The sequence below is a fragment of the Scyliorhinus torazame genome, chromosome 5 (genome assembly GCF_047496885.1).
Source record: "Scyliorhinus torazame isolate Kashiwa2021f chromosome 5, sScyTor2.1, whole genome shotgun sequence".
NCBI lineage: Eukaryota > Metazoa > Chordata > Chondrichthyes > Carcharhiniformes > Scyliorhinidae > Scyliorhinus > Scyliorhinus torazame.
The window spans coordinates 208,150,412-208,168,897 of NC_092711.1; the positions used below are offsets into that span (position 1 = coordinate 208,150,412).

General features: G+C 45.3%; 1 protein-coding gene across 1 annotated transcript in view; it reads left to right on the forward strand.

Moving 5' to 3' along the window:
* Positions 1-17,532, forward strand: part of LOC140420916 (sodium- and chloride-dependent neutral and basic amino acid transporter B(0+)-like) — a 44,266-nt gene extending 26,734 nt beyond the window's left edge. The window contains exons 5-6 of the mRNA XM_072505064.1: positions 7,938-8,076; positions 16,559-17,532. Coding sequence (XP_072361165.1) covers positions 7,938-8,076; positions 16,559-16,982 — 563 coding nt within the window. The 3' untranslated portion in view covers positions 16,983-17,532. The remainder of the gene's footprint in view (positions 1-7,937; positions 8,077-16,558) is intronic.
* Positions 17,533-18,486: the final 954 nt, after the last annotated feature.

The window sequence follows — 18,486 nt, forward strand, 5'->3', positions numbered from 1 at the left end:
CCTCATCATCATGAAACCTGTGCAGTGGCCCACAAGGGAGTACTTCTTCTCAGCAGCTATGTTTGCTGAGTGTATCTCAGGCTTGAAGTTTACAGCAAGGATCAATAGGGAGGAGGGAGGGATCAGGGTCATGGGTTGGAGACTGTGTTTGGTATCCAGAGGGAGGTTCAGAAGTTGGGACCAGTGTTTGGATGTCAAACGCCCTGAGATCTCAAGAGTCAGAGCAGTGCTAATTAAGGTAAACACATCCATTATCTTTCACATACAAATGGTTTAGAAATGTTTTTGCCTGAGGCAGACGAATCTGGCAAAACATTTTAGGACTTGAAGCAGGTGTTAAATTGCTTATTTGCATTTTCAAACGGTCTAAGGTCTATTTCAGATGTGGGTAAAGGACAACTCCCGTTTGTCCTTAACCAATACAATGGAAGTGCACTTCTAGTCTTAAGCATGTCCACGTATCCAGTCTGCCATTTTGTATCTTACAGACTGCATAGATCCTGGAAAATGGGTAGTACATTAGGGATTTTGCATGGTCAAAAGGTCTGGGAGTGTCACTGGCACACTTGTTACCAGATAGACATTTGGTTTTATGACTTTCTGAAGCAGTTTGGAACAACTGAGTGGCTTGCTACACAGTGTCAGAGGGCAGTTAAGAGTCAACCACATCGCTGTGGATCTGGACTCAAATGTAGGCCAGACAGGTGAAGGTGGCAGATTTCCTTCCTTCATGGATATGAGCAGATGTTCAGTCTGGGTACCAGATCAGCCGAGAGATCTTAAGAGGCCAGGAATTTCGCCTGAAGACGCTGAAGAGCCTCAATGGAATTAAATTAGGGCCAGAATGACCACCGTGGGATTGCTAATGGCTCTTCAGTGATGGGTGGGCCAACCAGAGTGACCGTTAAATCCTCCCTTTATGGGTAGAAGTAAGAAACAGGAAAGGATTAATGATTAAAGATTAGACAAACATGTAGTGAAAGCAGAGTGATTTATTTGGGGTGGAGCAGGGGACAAGCAGAGCAGGACATACCCAAAATTAATTTCTTGATTGAGTCTCAGCTATTTTTGTTTTTGCAAAAATACACCCTGGAACCAACTCTGCAGCTGAAATATTAGGTTAACAAGTGATGAGGCAGATTTATCTGAAAAGATAAAATGCAGTGAACTTTCATTTCATAACCATCACATTATGATTGAGTCAAAGTCATGTTTGTAAAGAGGAAATGTGAAACAGCTCTTGACATTCTAGTAAGGCTGTTTCTAATGGGATGAGACAGAGACAGTCCACAGTGAACTGGGAAAATCTGTTAATGTGAAAATCTGAAAAATAACGTACAGGAATAATTTACACCTGTAAAGGGCAGGACGGCTGCTTGCCAAAAAGATAGCTGTAGAAAACCGAAGAGGCAAGAGACAATATGAAACGGAAAAAAAATGCAATAGCACAAATCCTAATAAATGGAATGAGGCAAATAACAGCAAAGGATAACAAAACAGATAGTACCAGCCACAAAAAAGAAGAATAAAAATAAGCCTGCAAAGGACACTGTAATAACTGTGAGGAGCTAATGACCGACAATGCAGATAAATGAACAGGACATTTATTTGGAAACAAACAATTGTATACATAGTGCAAGCGATTAAAAAAGCTTGTTAACTCAATGGCTCCAGGACTTCACCTGTCAACTCTAACTGTCAAATAATTGCATCTCCACGATAGGTCATGTGACCTGATAACTCCACCACCCCGCAAAGAGGCATACCACCACAGATATCAAAATGAACATAAAAAATATTTTACAATTCGGAAAAAGTCATCAGGGAAAATGTGGGTCCTTTAAGGAAATGGTGATCTCATTATTTTGCCTCAGTATTTACAGTAGAGAAATACATCAGCATGTCAGATATCCCAAAGAAATTATTATTGAGTAAGTTACATGGACTCACAAAAATAATCAAAAGTAAAATAATAGGAGTGGAAAATATAATTGCATTAAAGAATTTTTTTTAAATCCCCAGAAATTAATCAGGATTCCAATTCCTTCATTTCCCTCTTTTACATTCCTGGAAAGGTGGAGTGGCCATGTGCCATTTTCCAATTTTCAAACCTTGAACACAGGGAACTTTGGAAAATTACTCGGATTTATAGTTAACGACAGACCGATTAAATATCCTGAATACCAGAGAGAGCCAACATGGATTTGTAAAGGGTAGATCAAACCTGAAGAATCTCATTGAATTTTTTGAAGACTAAAGTAGGTGCACAATGGGAAGTATCTGTATGTTATTGATATGGACGTCCAGGAGGTATTTCATAAAGTCCCATATAAGAGACTGTTAGCTGGACAAAGAACAAAGAAAAGACAGCACAGGAACAGGCCCTTCGGCCCTGTGTCGACCATGCTGCCCGTCTAAACTAAAATCTTCTGCACTTCCGGGGTCCGTATCCCTCTATTCCCATCCCATTTATGTATTTGTCAAGATGCCCCTTAAACATCACTATCGTCCCTGCTTCCAGCACTTCCTCCGGCAGCGAGTTCCATGCACCCACTACCCTCTGTGTAAAAAACTTGCCTCGTACATCTCCTCTAAACCTTGCCCCTCGCACCTTAAACTTATGCCCCCTAGTAATTGACCCCTCTACCCTGGGAAAAAGCCTCTGACTATCCACTCTGTCTATGCCCCTCATAATTTTGTAGACCTCTATCAGGTCACCCCTCAACCTCCATCGTTCCAGTGAGAACAAACCAAGTTTATTCAACCTCTCCTCATAGCTAATGCCCTCCTTACCAGGCAACATCCTGGTAAATCTCTTCTGCACCCTCTCTAAAGCCTCCACATCCTTCTGGTAGTGTGGTGACCAGAATTGAACACTATACTCCAAGTGTGGCCTAACTAAAGTTCTATACAGCTGCAACATGACTTGCCAATTTTTATACTCAATGCCCAGGCCAATGAAGGGAAGCATGCCGTTTGCCTTCTTGACTACCTTCTCTACCTGTTGCCCCTTTCAGTGACCTATGGACCAGTACACCTAGGTCTCTCTGACTGTCAATATTCTTGAGGGTTCTACCATTCACTGTATATTCCCTACCTGCATTAGACCTTCCAAAATGCATTCCCTCACATTTGTCCGGATTAAACTCTATGTGCCATCTCTCCGCCCAAGTCTCCAAACGATCTAAATCTTGCTGAATCCTCTAACAGTCCTCATCGCTATCCGCAATTCCACCAACCTTTGTGTCGTCTGCAAACCTACTTAAGACCAGTTACATTTTCCTCCAAATCATTTATATATACTACGAACAGCAAAGGTCCCAGCACTGATCTCTGTGGAACACCACTAGTCACAGCCCTTCCTTGAAACTCAAGGAATTGAAGGCGAAGTAGTGACTTGGTGAGAAAATTAGCTGAGTGGAAGGAGACAAAGAGTACAACTGGAGAATTAATTGTGCATAGTTTTAGTCCCCTTATTAGAGGAAAGGTATAATGGCATTGGAGATAGTTCAGAGGAGGTTCACCAGGTTGATCCCAGAGTTTGTTGCCTAAGGAGGGTTTGAACAGTTTAGGCCTATACTCTCTAGAGTTTAGAAGAATGAGGGGGTATCAAATTGAGGTACAAAAAATAATAAACGTATGGATAAAGTATTTGTGGAGTGGATGCTTCCTCTTATGGGGCATTCCAGAATGAGAGGTCTTAGGACAACAGCTAGCAAATTTAAAACGGAGTTGAAGAGAAACTACTTCGCCCAAAGGGTTGTGAATCTATGGAATTCGCTACCCCAGAGTATGGTGGATGCTGGGAGAGCGAGTAAATCTAAGGAGGTGTTAGACAGATTTTTAATTGGTAATGAATTGAAGGGTTATAGGGAATGGGCAGGATGATAACGTTAAGGCCAGGATGAGATCAGCTGTGATCGAATGGAAGAGCAGACAAGATGGGCCAAATGGTCTAATTCTACTCCTATGTCTTATGAACTTATGATGTAGGAATAATAGTAAGGGTGTGACAAGTAATATCCTGCAAAGGCTGGTGTCAATGTTGCAACCATTCACTGTATTTCTTAATGACGTAGATGATGACAATACAATGCCAGGTGATAGTGTTGATGGAAGCTTACAATTACAAAGAGATGTTGATAGATTGCTGGAATGGACAGAAATGTGGCAAATAGATTTCAATGTAGGAAATTATGAGTTAAAAAGGATAGAACAGGGGATTTTCTAAATGGTGAAAAGCTGGTAACAGTGGTGGTTCAAAGAAATTTGGGTTTCAGGTGTGCAGATAATTACCATGACACAAACAGGCACAGAAACAATCAAAATGGTGAATAGAATGTTCTAATCCAGACTAAAACCTAATGGAATAGAAGCCATGCTTCAGTCATACAAAACCTGATTAGGCCACACTTGGATCTCTGTGATGATTTCTGGCCACAAAACCTCAGGAAGTAACCAGCATAGATTGTTGGAAGGTACCTGAACTTCAAAGATTAAACTTGGAAAAGAGATTTTAGAAAATGCTGATGTTGAATTCCTTGGAATTTAATAATAATAATCGTAATTATTGTCATAAGTAGGCTTACATTAACACTGTAATTAAGTTACTGTGAAAAGCCCCTAGTTGCCACATTCCAGAGCCTGTTCGGGTACATAGAGGGAGAATTCAGAATGTCCAATCCACCTAACAGCACGCCTTTCGGGACATGTGGGAGGAAACCGGAACACCCGGAGGAAACCCACGCAGACACAGGGAGAACGTGCAGACTCAGCACAGTCAGTGACTCAAGCAGGGAATCGAACCTGGGACCCTGGCGCTGTGAAGCAACAGTGCTAACCACTGTGCTGCCATGCCACCACACATCTTTCGGGACTTGTGGGAGGAAACTGGAGCACCCGGAGGAAACCCACATAGACAAGGGGAGAACATGCAGATTCTGCACAGACAGTGACCCAAGCCAAAAATCGAACCTGGGATCCTGGTGTTGTGAAGCAACCATGCTAACCACTGTGCTACCGTGCCGCCAATTCTGCATTTAAAAAGTTAAGTGGTGATTAGATCAAAGTTTTCAAGATATTAAAGCGAACAGATAGGGTAGGAAGAGAGAAACAATTTTCATTGCCTGGGGAGTCTCGGTCCACAGATGTAGTCTAGAAATTTAAGCCAGACTTTTCAGGAATGAAATGAAGAAAGAGTTATTCGCACAAAAAGTGGTAAAAATTTGGAATACTCTTCTGAAAATGGAAATTTATATTTATGATAAACATCAGTTAGCCATTGGTTTTAAGGCATATGGGCCAATGAAGCATATATGGAATGAGGTTGCAAATCATCCATGATCTGAATGAATGGATGAACAGGCTCTCGGGGCTAAATGGCCGACTCCTGTTCCTATGCTACTGTGTTTCTCTTTTTCTATATTCTATGCTCCAGCTCCTGCAACACAGAAATCTTCTGTCTTTATCACCTCATCTTTCATGATGTTAAGGTTCAGATCTTCAGTTATGGTAAAGGTGTGCAGGATGCAGAACAGCATGCCAGTGCTTATTATTCTCTTGGGTGCACTGAATCTAATGAACTCTCCAGCCCTACAAAACAGTCCATTCGTAAACTGTTTGAATGCCATTCCTCACTGCTCCTTCCGACTGATCCATTGCAGGTTTCTTCATGGAAGGATTAGAGCTGTGTATTAGGATTGTGACAACATTTACTTCCAATTTTGAGGACTTTGTATTGCAAGACTTCAGGTGATCACAGAGCCACTCATGCCATGTGTCGATAGTCGTTGTCAATCACTAAACTTGCAAAACAGTTTCTCCAACATTTCCAGGAATGTGTTGCACTCTGCACACTCTCTGGACCGAGTTTCTGTGACTGTGATGTGGCCTCCCCCTGTTGGGTTTCACACTTTGGGCCTCCTGTCTCTGGCTCGATACAACAAGAAGCAGGGGTTACAGCCATGAACTGAGCTCTCCTTATTCATTCACACTGCTCATCAGTGACATGTTGCAACAAGAAATGGTGATGGCTTCAATTCTCTTCCTTCACGGCTGATCTGTGCTTGCTCCAGTTAAGCACAGGTTCCTGTACAACTGAGAATCCCAAGGCAATGTTTAGAGACCAGCCCCAAACAAAGGAAATTGGAGAATATTCATGTCTCAGAGCTAGTGGCAAGGTTCAAAACAGGAAAGAGATTAATTCAGAAATAGGACTTGATGGATGGGCATGAAATAGCAAGGAAACCCAGGTAGGTTTTATTTTTGGCATATATAATTCCCTGACAATTAAACATGTGATTCATTCATACCCACCACACGTCTCTTGGAACTAATATGGAATAAACTTCAAGCAAGAAACGTAAAGTTGAATCTTTGAGACAGTTAACATTGTAACCCACACTGTAGGGCAGCACGGTAGCATTGTGGATAGCACAATTGCTTCACAGCTCCAGGGTCCCAGGTTCGATTCCAGCCTGGGTCACTGTCTGTGTGGAGTCTGCACATCCTCCCCGTGTGTGCGTGGGTTTCCTCCGGGTGCTCCGGTTTCCTCCCACAGTCCAAAGATGTGCAGGGTAGGGGGATTGGCCTTGATAAATTGCCCTTCATGTCCAAAATTGCCCTTAGTGTTGGGTGGGGTTACTGGGTTATGGGGATAGGGTGGAGGTGTTGACCTTGGGTAGGGTGCTCTTTCCAAGAGCCGGTGCAGACTTGATGGGCCGAATGGCCTCCTTCTGCACTGTAAATTCTATGATAATCTATGATGAATGTGAGAAAAGGGAGGCTTTTGAGTAATGTATCAGCCAGCGGTTAATAGTTACTGTGTCGTCATGCAACATCAAAGGTTTTTGATCTGCAAGCAGATCATATGTTATCATAGGGTCTGTGTTACAACGGACTCAAGTTGTGATGGGATTATGTCTTATAATGGAGTCATGTGAACCTCACATAAGGTGGGAGATAATAGCAAGGAATGTCCTGGAGAAGGTTTACATCAGCCCAAGCCTGCCGCCACACAAGGGCCTCAGCAATCCATCTGCTATGCCTTGCATCACGCCAGCTTGTATGGCTAAGACCATCATGCCAAGGAATAACAGCGGAGGCCCGTGGCAGCAGGAATGGAACCAACATGCCACCATAAAAATCCACTTCTTCATCACAGACCCCGTACCCTGTCCACGCGCTTCAACCTGCCACGTCAGCACTGGCACTCCTCAACCATCTCAGCATTGGCCAAAGCCTTTTGTGCAGCAAATCACAAAACACAAATGGGGCCTTGCAGGGGACCCAGACTTCAGATGTGATGCCCCCTAATTAATGACTCATATCACTGAAAACTGCTCCTGTGGAGGGCTCAGAGAGCTCCATTTAGCCGCAGTGGAAGCTATTACCTAACATGGTGATTGCTGCACGTGCCAAAAATAAGTGATGCAATTATGCTGTGTATTAAAATGCAGTCTTGTATGTAATGGGATCAGATATTACATTTGGATCCGTGAGTAACGATAGGACATTTGGTGTTCTGTATTTCAATGGCATCACTTCACCTCCCTGGGATTTCGACTGATTGTTTCTGCTGAAACTAAATGAAGCCACCAAGACATTCTCCCAGCACAATTCATTTTAGATTCATATCATGAGCTCCTTTAGTAATCTGCTGACTGGTGGAACTGTAAAATTCCAAACCTTAATCTGTTTTAATGATTAGAAGCATTACAGAATTTGTAGGATAATACTACCATTACACACAGAGTGAGCACAAAAGCTGGAATGTGCTGTGAGTGGAGTGCACAGACTGTACTGCTGTGTTATGCTCCATCTGTAACTTCCCCCATGTAATAAACAGGATTGGACTAATTCAGTCAGAGTGAAACAGTGCCCCTGATTATATCTCTCCTGGTAAAACGTAACTCTAAAACACATTTCCCATTTTCCAGATCCACTCTGCAATCTCACTCGGGATGATGGATATTTTGAAATTGTGAATACAACATGGCTGCATGTAAACAATGCAACTTGTCCAAATGGATCAGAAATCTACGTTCCTCACCAGGGTCCAAGTGAGCAATACTGGGAGTAAGTAAATGACTATAGATAGCTGCACCTAGAACCTGGACAGTTGTACCAGTAGCTTCCTCTTGGGAAGGTTCGTTGGGTGAATGTCCTGTTTAATAAGCGAAAAACTGTTTGATTTAGAAAGAGGTACTGTTCACATCATACACCTGTTGCAAAAAACATCACAACAGGGGCCCTTTCATCAGTTAACAGCTCCCTGGTCTCTAACACTGCAGGTTCACTTTGACAATATTTATACAGTGAAACATTTATTGGACTTTTCTATTTATTTCTGCAAGGCAGTAATTAACCACTAATATTCTTAAACATGAAATGGTTCCAATTATCAGTGACTGGTATCCCTTTTACTGTGTTTTAATTGAGTCCAGTGTTGTGTTTAACCTATAGACCTGGGAACTGAATTGGGGGAAAGTGTCTGGGAGCGGGGACCATGAATTACAATATGAAGGAGCTGAATTCATTGGGAGGCACAGTGACTAACCTAGATAGCTTTAATGGTGCAATCTAAGGTAGTCAGTAAAGTACTGTTGGGAACTTTAAAAATACATCCTTCATAGGATGTGGGCATCGCGAGCTAGGCCAGCATTTGTTGCCGATCCTGACTTGCCCTTTCGAAGATTGTTTGACAGCCTTCTTCAACCGCTGCAGTAGGTGTGGTGTAGATTGTAGCCATCTGGGATGGCCACTTCCCGATTACAAAATGGACACTTTGCAAAGATTGCAGGGAAAATGGACAATACTAAGAAAGCAAGCAGGTGCAAGGTTTATCTGTTGATTGGAGCCATAGCTCCCAGACAAGAGCGATACTACAAACCATTTCCATACTAATGAGCCATCCCCAGGAACAAAAAGGCAACATTTAAGTAAACAATACCAAGACAGACACCCCGGCGCCAGAGGAGACCAGAACAAAGCAGGCCAACGACAACCTAGGACATGCCCAGCAATCAGGAAACCCACCCCCGATTGGAGGAAATCGATGAGAACGATTGGGAAACGGCCCAATTAATTGGGGCCAAGTTTAAGGCCTGCCCAAAAGCGCGCAAAGCCCCATTTGGGTATAAGAAGAATCTCACAAGAGAGAATCGCTCTCTTGCGGCCCCAGCTCTCACCAAGGAGAGACCTGCCCAACAGCAACATCAGAACAAGTAAGTCCAAGGTCAACGCACGCTACGAGACAGACGCTCCTAGCTGTTACTCTGTACCAACTCAACCCCAGTAGCCTCAGAACTGAACAACGGCCATTGTTCCTCTGACTGAGTGGGCGCCCAAAGCTAAGTATGGGCTTTTAGCAGTAGTGATAGGTTAGTTTGCAGAGTTTTATGCATGAGTATATTTGACTGTGTGTGTAAATAAATGAGCATTGAGTTTGAACTTACTAACTAGTATATCGGTCTTTGATCAGTATTCGGTTTTGAACCTTGTGGCAGTATCGAAAGATACCTGGCGACTCTAGAGCAAACGTAATTAGAAATTAAGGAAGGTGACCATATTGGCCGCCACCTTCAGAGCCAAATTAAGAGAAACACAATCAGCAACATCTACTGTCGACATCTAACGGGACTCGACTTAGAAGTGGTCTAACCACTCCGAGAGAACCCAAATTTGAATTGGAATCCAATTAGAAACAGAAAAACCACAAGTGTAAGAACAATACTGATCAAACCTCTGAGATTCGGAAGTGTGTTAATGCATGCGTACTAACAGGGATATAAGGTAAACCTGAGAGATTTTGTTGCGTGAAACTGTCGGGGGTTTTGCAGGCCGGAAATTAGCGTAAGCTGTACCCGTGTTTACATCATCACTTTATCACTCCCTGTTCCAAATTTAGTAGAGAACCCAGATAGAGAAAATGGCAATGAAGGCAATGGAACTCCTTATGAACACCCAGGAATTTGGGGTCGCAGCGACCAGTGGAGTAGGCCAGTGTCCCATATGGGAAGAGGAAATCAGAAAGTACCTCAAAGGGAAAGGATGGCCCCTTTGGAGCGAATTCTGCGCGAATGATGAAACAGGTCCCGGGAGTATAGGACATACTTGGTGGGAGAACCTGTCAGAGATCCACAAGAAGAGCTTAGGGAAAGCTCGCAAGCTGATGGCAATCGTGTCCTGCTTGGCACAATTGCGAGGCACAGAGGAGGTCGTTAGAACGCTCTGTAGAGAGATAGAGGAGAGAGACAGAAATAGTGAGGAAGATGTACGCGAAGTAGAGAAAGAGAATAAAGATTTGAGAGAACATTAGCAGCGAGGGACAGAGAAGTGGATGATGCCAAGTGGGCACACCAGTCTTGTCTCACCCATTTGAGTAGTTTTCAGACCCAGTATGATAAGGCCTACCAGGACACGCAACGTGCAGTCTTGGTAAGACAAGAAACTGAGCAACAGGTAGAGAAATTGCAGAAACAGTGCAATGATTTGAAAGCAGCCCAACGAGCGCTCCACACTTCCACGATGGAACAAAGGCAGAGCTCAGTAGATCACGCAAAGTGCCGGAAGCAAATTGCAGAATTGCAATCTCTGCTTTCCGTTCAGAATGGGTTTCAAAATACGTTTGGACCCCAATTAAACCAGGAAAACGGCCCCGATTGGCAGGAGTTAAATGAGACTGCCCACAGATACGTACATGGGACATGTACGCAAGAAAAACCCCAAAAGAGAAAAGCACCCCAACCCCCGCAGGGCCGCAGAAGGAAACGCAGATTTCTTGTATACAACCCCGCTAACCGTGACCCAATTATGGGTCGCGTGTGGAAAAATTACACCGTTCCTTCCCACATCAGACCCCCACCAGTTTTTCGCTAGAGTTAAACAGCAGGCTACCATGTACGGCCTGGACGAAAAGGAGTAAGTGAAGCTCACAGTTTTAAGCCTCGACGTTTCAGTCGTGGCAGCCCTTCCCGACCCACAGAATGTAGGAGGAGGCACACTCCAAGAGATGCACACAGCGATCCTAGATGCGATCAGCTATAACAGAGGAGACCCGGTAGAAGGCCTAAACAAGTGTAGGCAAAAGAAGACAGAGCACCCCACAGCGTTTGCTGGACGCTTGTGGATACATTTCACAGCAGTTTTCGGAGAGTTAGCCCGCGCCCATTTGTCCCCAGATAACGTGGCCAAATGGACTTGCATCCTAGTCTCTCACGCGACAGACGCTGGACAGAGAGCTTGCGCAAATTATGACCCCTCAGACGAGGCCCACAACGAGAAATAGGTTTTAACGAGATTGTCCCGCGCTTGGGAATAATCAGTCCAAGGCAAAACCGCATTTATAAAACCAGATGAAGAGCAGGCAGACATGAATCCAGTTAAAGCGCACCAGAACCCCGCATGGGTAAATGAGAGCAGGAACAGCCCACCACAGCCAAAATCCCAGGAATGTTACAACTGTGGACAGTTAGGACACTTTGCACGTGTCAAGCGCCCCAAAAGCAGCAGAGAAACCAACAGACAGGCACCGTAAATAAGAGTAGGGCAAAGCCAATCCATAGTGTTAGCGCCCATTCGGAGAACATAGACATGAACGGCACCGACTGACGATGATCGGGCTCCCCAACTTGGGTCTGCGACACCCTTTGGGACAGGTCAGGTAGACCGGTCGTAGCAGGGAATGTCCGGGGACACCCCATAGAATTTCTTTGGGACACAGGAGGGTCCCGCACCACATTCAATTCCTCCACGATGTTTCAACGAGACACATGGCCCACAACAGACACCATCACACTCAGCGGCTTTACAGGTCATTTACAACAGGGACACATCACAGCCCCTGTAGCGATACAAATAGGGAACATTACAACTAAACACCCTGTAGTTTTGGTCGATCTACCCCAGACAGCTGAACATATCCTAGGGATCGATTTTATGAGCTCCCACAACCTTTCTTTTGATCCGGTAAACAAGTGTGTTTGGAAAATGGCAAAGGCAGCAAGAGCCCCTGCCACGCTCACAGTTGGAGACTATGAAAACAGGATTAGCTCAGTAGGAGACTTCTGGTTCGACCCTTGAGCCATTAGTGCAGACAACAGGTTAGGGCAGCCCTGCAGGAACACAAAGCAGCATTTGCACAGCACAAGCACGACTGTGGCAAATTGGCTGGCTTGGCGAACATTACAGGTCCTGACCCCAGACCCTAGAAGCAGTACGGATTTCCCCAAGAGGCAGAGGGAAAAATCTCAAAGGTAATAGAGAGTTTACTTGATCAAGGCGTACTCAGATCAGTAGCCTCCACAAACAACGCACCAATTTGGCCCATCAGGAAACCCGATGGATCATGGCGACTGACCATTGATTACCGGGAACTGAATAAAGTAACCCCAGTAGCAGCCCCCACCGTAGCCACGAGCCCCGAGATCATGCTCAAACAGGGACTCCAGTCAGTTTTGGACATTAGCAATGGCTTCTGGTCCATTCCATTGGCTAAAGTGTGCCAGTACAAATTTGCCTTTACATTCCAGGGACAACAGTATACGTGGACGTGCCTTCCACAATGCTTCCACAACTCCCCCTCCATTTTCCACCAACAGCTGGCAAATGGACTAGCAAAATTTTCCCGCCCCGATTGTCTGGTCCAGCATGTAGATGACTTGCTACTGCAGACAGACACAAAGGGAGAGCACATTTTGCTTCTCGCCGAACTTCCAGCACTCCTAAAAGAAACCGGGTGTAAAGTCAACCCCAAGAAGGCCCAGATTTTACAGGAAAAAGTGATTTACTTGGGTACAGTAATAACACATGGTGAACGTGAGATCAAGCAAAAGAGAATTGACTCGATCGTCAAATTGCCCCTTCCCCACAATGTCTCAGCCCTCCGGTTATTTTTAGGACTGGTTGGCTACTGCCGAAACCATATCGACGGTTTCGCCACAAAAGCAGCGCCCCTATCCGACCTTCTCAAGAAGCAGGCACCTTGGGAATGGCTTCCACAGCACACGGATGCCGTGGATGCTTTAAAAAGAGTCCTCAGCACAGCCCCCGCATTACAGGTCCCAGATCCACTTTCCCCGAACGCAATCGAAGTTGCAAGCATTGACCGAACCCTTTCGGCCGTGCTCCTCCAGGAACACCATGACCAATTACGCCCCGTAGCATACGCCTCACGCGTGTTAGATCCTGTTGAGCAAGGATTTTCTGCCTGCGAAAGGCACCTGCTCGCAGTTTTTTGGGCAGTACAGTACTTCGCCTACATTACAGGACTCAACCCCAGCACCATTCTCACTGAACACACCCCCAACACAGCTATTATTAGACGGTTGACTTAAAGATGGCAGGGTCAGCCAAATCCACGCAGCCCGTTGGACCCTTCTTTTACAGGGACGGGACATTACAGTTAAAAGAACAAAGACCCACACCTTCCTAGCCGATAATTTACATTATGCAGGAACCCCTCACGAATGTGAGATCATCACCACACAACACAACACAGGCCCATTTATACCTAAGACACCTCCCAGGAAAACAGGTAATACACTCCAGAGACCTCAGCCCACAGACACGTGCGCACCCCTGAAAATTTATGTGGATGGCTCCTCCACAGTTTTGAACGGAAAGAGAATTACCGGTTGCGGTATTTAGGTAGAGGATGCGCAGGTACGCGTCTTAGATGAGATTTCATTAAAGTTGCCAGGACACTTAGGCTCGCAGGCAGCAGAACTGGCAGTAATCGCTTATATTGTAGACCACCCTGACTCGTTTCCGACCCCAGCAGACAGCTATTCGGACAGTTTGTATGTCTATAATAGTTTGACGGAATTCCTACCCCTGTGGGAAACTAGAGGATTAATTTCCACAGACGGAAAACCCCTACCCTCAGCCCCATTACTCCGACATATCCTAGAGACAGCCAAAAATAGGAAATACGGCATAATTAAGGTTCACAGTCGTCACCGTTCTTCCCCCCACATGTAATGTTAAAGCAGACGCCCTAGCGAAGGCAGGTTCCAGACATGGTTACTTTTGGAAACACCCCAAGAGCACCCCAGTACACATGGTTCAGGTCTCACAGACCAACATTAAGGATCTAGCAAAGGCACAGAAGGAAGATGAAAAACTCTGGGAAGTTTTAAGAGGAACCTTCCCAGCCCTGTATAACAAGTTTAAAAACGCAATCACCACACACGACGGTGCGATTTTAAAAGAAGGCATTTATGTAGTTCCCAGCCAGGACAGGAACCAGATTATTTGTCAGTTCCATGACAATCATGGACACCAAGGCATTGAACCCTCCCTAGCCCACCTCAGACCGCTCTACTGGTGGCCTGATTTAAAAGCCGATGTTACGCACAACATAGAAAATTGCTTGATCTGTGCCCAGAACAATCTGGACAGATATACACAAAAGGCTCAGCTTAGTCACACCCGCTCCGTTAATGGCCCCTGGACGAATTTGCAGATAGACTACATAGGACCCCTACCCCCCTGCAGAAATGGTTAGAAGTATGTGTTGGTGGTCATCGACACCTTCACAAAATGAGTGGAAGCTTTTCCATCAAGAACGAATACGGCCAAGACAACAGCTAAAATACAAACACAGCACATCTTTACAAGATGGGGCCTCCCACGCAGTATAGAATCCGATCAAGGCTCCCATTTTACAGGACGAGTACTAAACAACGTCCTCACAATTTTCGGAATTAGGCAAAAATTCCACATAGCATACCACTCCCAGTCAAGCAGCATTGTAGAGAGGGTGAGTAGGACTCTAAAAGCCACCATAAGGCAAATGGTACAACAGAACAACAGCACCTGGGATTAAGTTCTGCCATTTGCTTTAATGTTCCTAAGAAACACAGTATCCACGTCCACAGGATACACCCCCCATACCCTCATGACCGGACGCCCCATGAAAGGGACAGAGTATTTATTAGGATTGGATTTTGCCAGCCCCGCAGTCACCGTCCTCACGCATGAAAATGCTGTACAGCAGTTAATAGAGAACATAAAGGCAGCCCAACTCGCAGCAGCAGTGAGACTTGGGACCAGGAGGAAACAAAGCAAGGCTTGTTTCAACAAAAAGGTACACGCCACCGAGTTTGTAGTAGGGCAGCAAGTGATGCTTTCCCTATATAACCCCAGTTGATTCCTTCCCCCCAAATTCTCCGGACTGTACTCCATTTCGGACAAAGTAAGCCCCTCGGTATACAAAATCACATATCCCAATGGCAAGTCTGCGTCGTTTCACATAAACCAGCTTAAGGCTAATGCTCGCAGAACACCCATTCACACCACATCTTGCTCGCAGCAGCGGACGAGAATGCGCCGCCCACAGATGATGTATGCCTACCCTCCCCAGCCAGTCCAGACCATCCTCAGCACAATTTCAACTCCACCCTCAGAGGCACGACTCCACCTCTCCCTTTCTTCAACCAGCAGCGACAGTGATACTGACAGCAATAACGACAGCCATAGCACACCACCTTATGATTATACCCCTGCACCAGGTCCCACTCCCAGCAAATCTGAGCATGATTCCAGTGACCCCTTCGAGATCACATACATCAAAGACCCTGACCCAGACCCACCGCCCGACGATTACGGATTACAACCTAGTACCTCCAACCTCGACACACGATTCTGGCACCGCGACAATTCGTTCAGGCTCATCCAGAAAGATGAGATGGACCCCAATTCACCCCAAGCAGCTTTAGCCAAACTACTCCAGTCGAGAGTATGGCAGCCGGGAGAAGATGATGACATAGAATCTGACTCCCACAAACCAAATCCCTTTGTGACCCTGTTCGCTACTGAGAAAAGAGGTGTCTAGATGATGGAGAAAAGGAATGGGTGGAGATATACGGTGTCCTTTCTGGTGGAACATGCACCATGTTTGTTCGTTTAATATACATGTTTGTTGTGTGTAAATTTGAAAGTTTTCATGGCCCCACGCCACCACCCTTTTAATGCCCAATGCCTGTTAGAGGAACAAGTTTGTCCCTAGACAACCGTTCAGAGCAACTAATTTGTTGGCAGACACCCTCATAGCTACTCTTCTGATTCGATCACGAGAGGCAGCCCGCACGACGACCACATTCTTACCCGTTCTTGCCGGTCAATCAGACAATGGAGAAACAGCACAGGTCCCCGCCCTGCCTGAGGACCCCCCTCTGGTCAGCTATGCTCGGGTAGAGCACATATGGCACTGATCACGTCCTACCCGGGGATTCCACCTATTTCTTATCCGCCGCGGCCCATACGCACCCCATTTTGGCACTTTCAGTTTGAAATTCTTTTGTTTGGTTTTGCCAACCCTTAGGTTGCTTCCGTATGCTATTTACATCCTCAAACACTAGGATGGTAGATCGCACAGGCTGCGAGACAGCTCGTACTATGTCAGTATTTTTCTCAGATGCCTTGTCCCAAATATTTTTATTTTTTTAAATGAGGGAGTCATTGGTGACCAATTATAATGGGTAATTGGCAACAAAGGTCAGACAGACATACGAGATCTTAAGCAAGATAATAACAGATATTATGCTTGTGTCCATAGAACTCCGGAATCTCAGGAACCCCAGAGGAAGACAAAGAAGAAGACAGAAAGAAGGAAAGATGAAGACGACCTCCATCTTTTTCACCTGGATCTTAGCGGGATCCCTTCAGTTGCACGCGGACGCTACCCCCCTGACCCCTACCATACAGGCCGTGAATATTCCCACCCATGCCATACACAGAACCCCGAGATAGTTAGCCCCGCGACAGTTAACAATACCCCGACCTGGTGTGATATGTTTATCACCTGGTATTCACTATCGTATGTAGTAGAAGCCCTCTTAGTACTGGCGATACTTTGTGGTGGCGTGCAGACACTTAGAATCAGAAAATGGCGAAAGAGAGCCTACCACTCTCACACCCCAGTATACACATTTAGGTCCCCTATTTTCAGACTTCACCAAACCCCGAACCCCTTGACATGAATTAAAGTGCATCCGCTCCTCTTTATGTGTGTTTTGTTCAATAAAGAAATGTAAACCCCTGTGTCTGACTGCCAGGCCAGAGAAACTCGTGTTGCTGCTATTTTGTACATTTAAAGTGTTGTAGATTATTTTTGATTGTTTGAGTGAGGATAGTTTATTGAGGACAGTTAGAGGTTCCAGTTTTTTTATTTTGTAATGCATTCCTGAATGTCATAGCGCCCCGTAGAGTGTTATACTGATGTATACTGATGTATGTAAGTAAAATGATTTTAGGTAAAGAATTGCGTTTCATAGGATAGGGCAGTGTAGAACCCTTGAACTGCTTATGGTGTCCCGCTTGGTCAGAGAACGAAGACGACGCAGTAATGTGACCCTTCACGCTTCGCGTTGAGGATCACAAGGAGGGCGTGGAGCCATTGTTCCTCTGACTGAGTGGGCGCCCGAAGCTAAGTGTAGGCTTTTAGCAGTAGTGATAGTTTAGTTTGTAGAGTTTTATGCATGAGTATATTTGACTGTGTGTGTAAATAAATGAGCATTGAGTTTGAACTTACTAACTGGTGTATTGAGTCTTTGATCAGTATTTGGTTTTGAAACTTGTGGCGGTATCGAAAGATCCCTGGCGACTCTAGAGCAAACGTAATTAGAATTAAGGAAGGTGACCATATTGGCCGCCATCTTCAGAGCCAAATTAAGAAAAATGCAATTAGCAACAAGATACACCAACAAGGTACAGTCCTTGAACTCAATTCATATCTCTGGAGACTTCCATCAGCACCTCTTTAACTTTGCATCATGACTATCAGTAGAAATAGAGACACAAATCATAAAGAATATTAAATTTCATACAGGGGCTGGTTTAGCACAGTGGGCTAAACAGCTGACTTGTACTGCAGAACAATGCCAGCAGCGCGGGTTCAATTCCCATACCGGCCTCCCCGAACAGGTGCTGGAATGTGGCGACTAGGGGCTTTTCACAGTAACTTCATTGAAGCCTACTTGTGACAATAAGTGATTATTATTATTAGTTGTTGCCAAGAATTCACTTTTAGGAGTAGAACTAATTGTTTAAATTGGATATTTTTCAAATCCATTTGACAAAATATATGATTTATTGTAGTTAATACCCCTTGCTCCTGCACACGGATGGATCCTGCAGGTGTCCCTGCAGGTGCTGGATGTCTGGGTCTCTGACTGCACCTGCATTGTGGCTGGGACTGGATGTTCCTGAAGCCCGGGACCCGTCTGCTGGTCCCTGGGGCCGGTTTTCCCTCCGACCGTCCAGCCCCTCAGCTCCTCCTATCTCCAACTGGTACACCAGATGCAATGTGTGGAGCACACCAAATAGGGTCCCCTCTTCACTAATGTGCCCAACCGAGGTGATAAGTCTCTGGGATGTTGGAGGGTGTTGGAGAAAGTCAATGTCATGCTCCGGCCCGAGTTTCAGTGTGTCCTGAGTCTCGGGGACAGGCTGGTGTTCAGGCATGGCTTCTGGCATGTGAGGCAT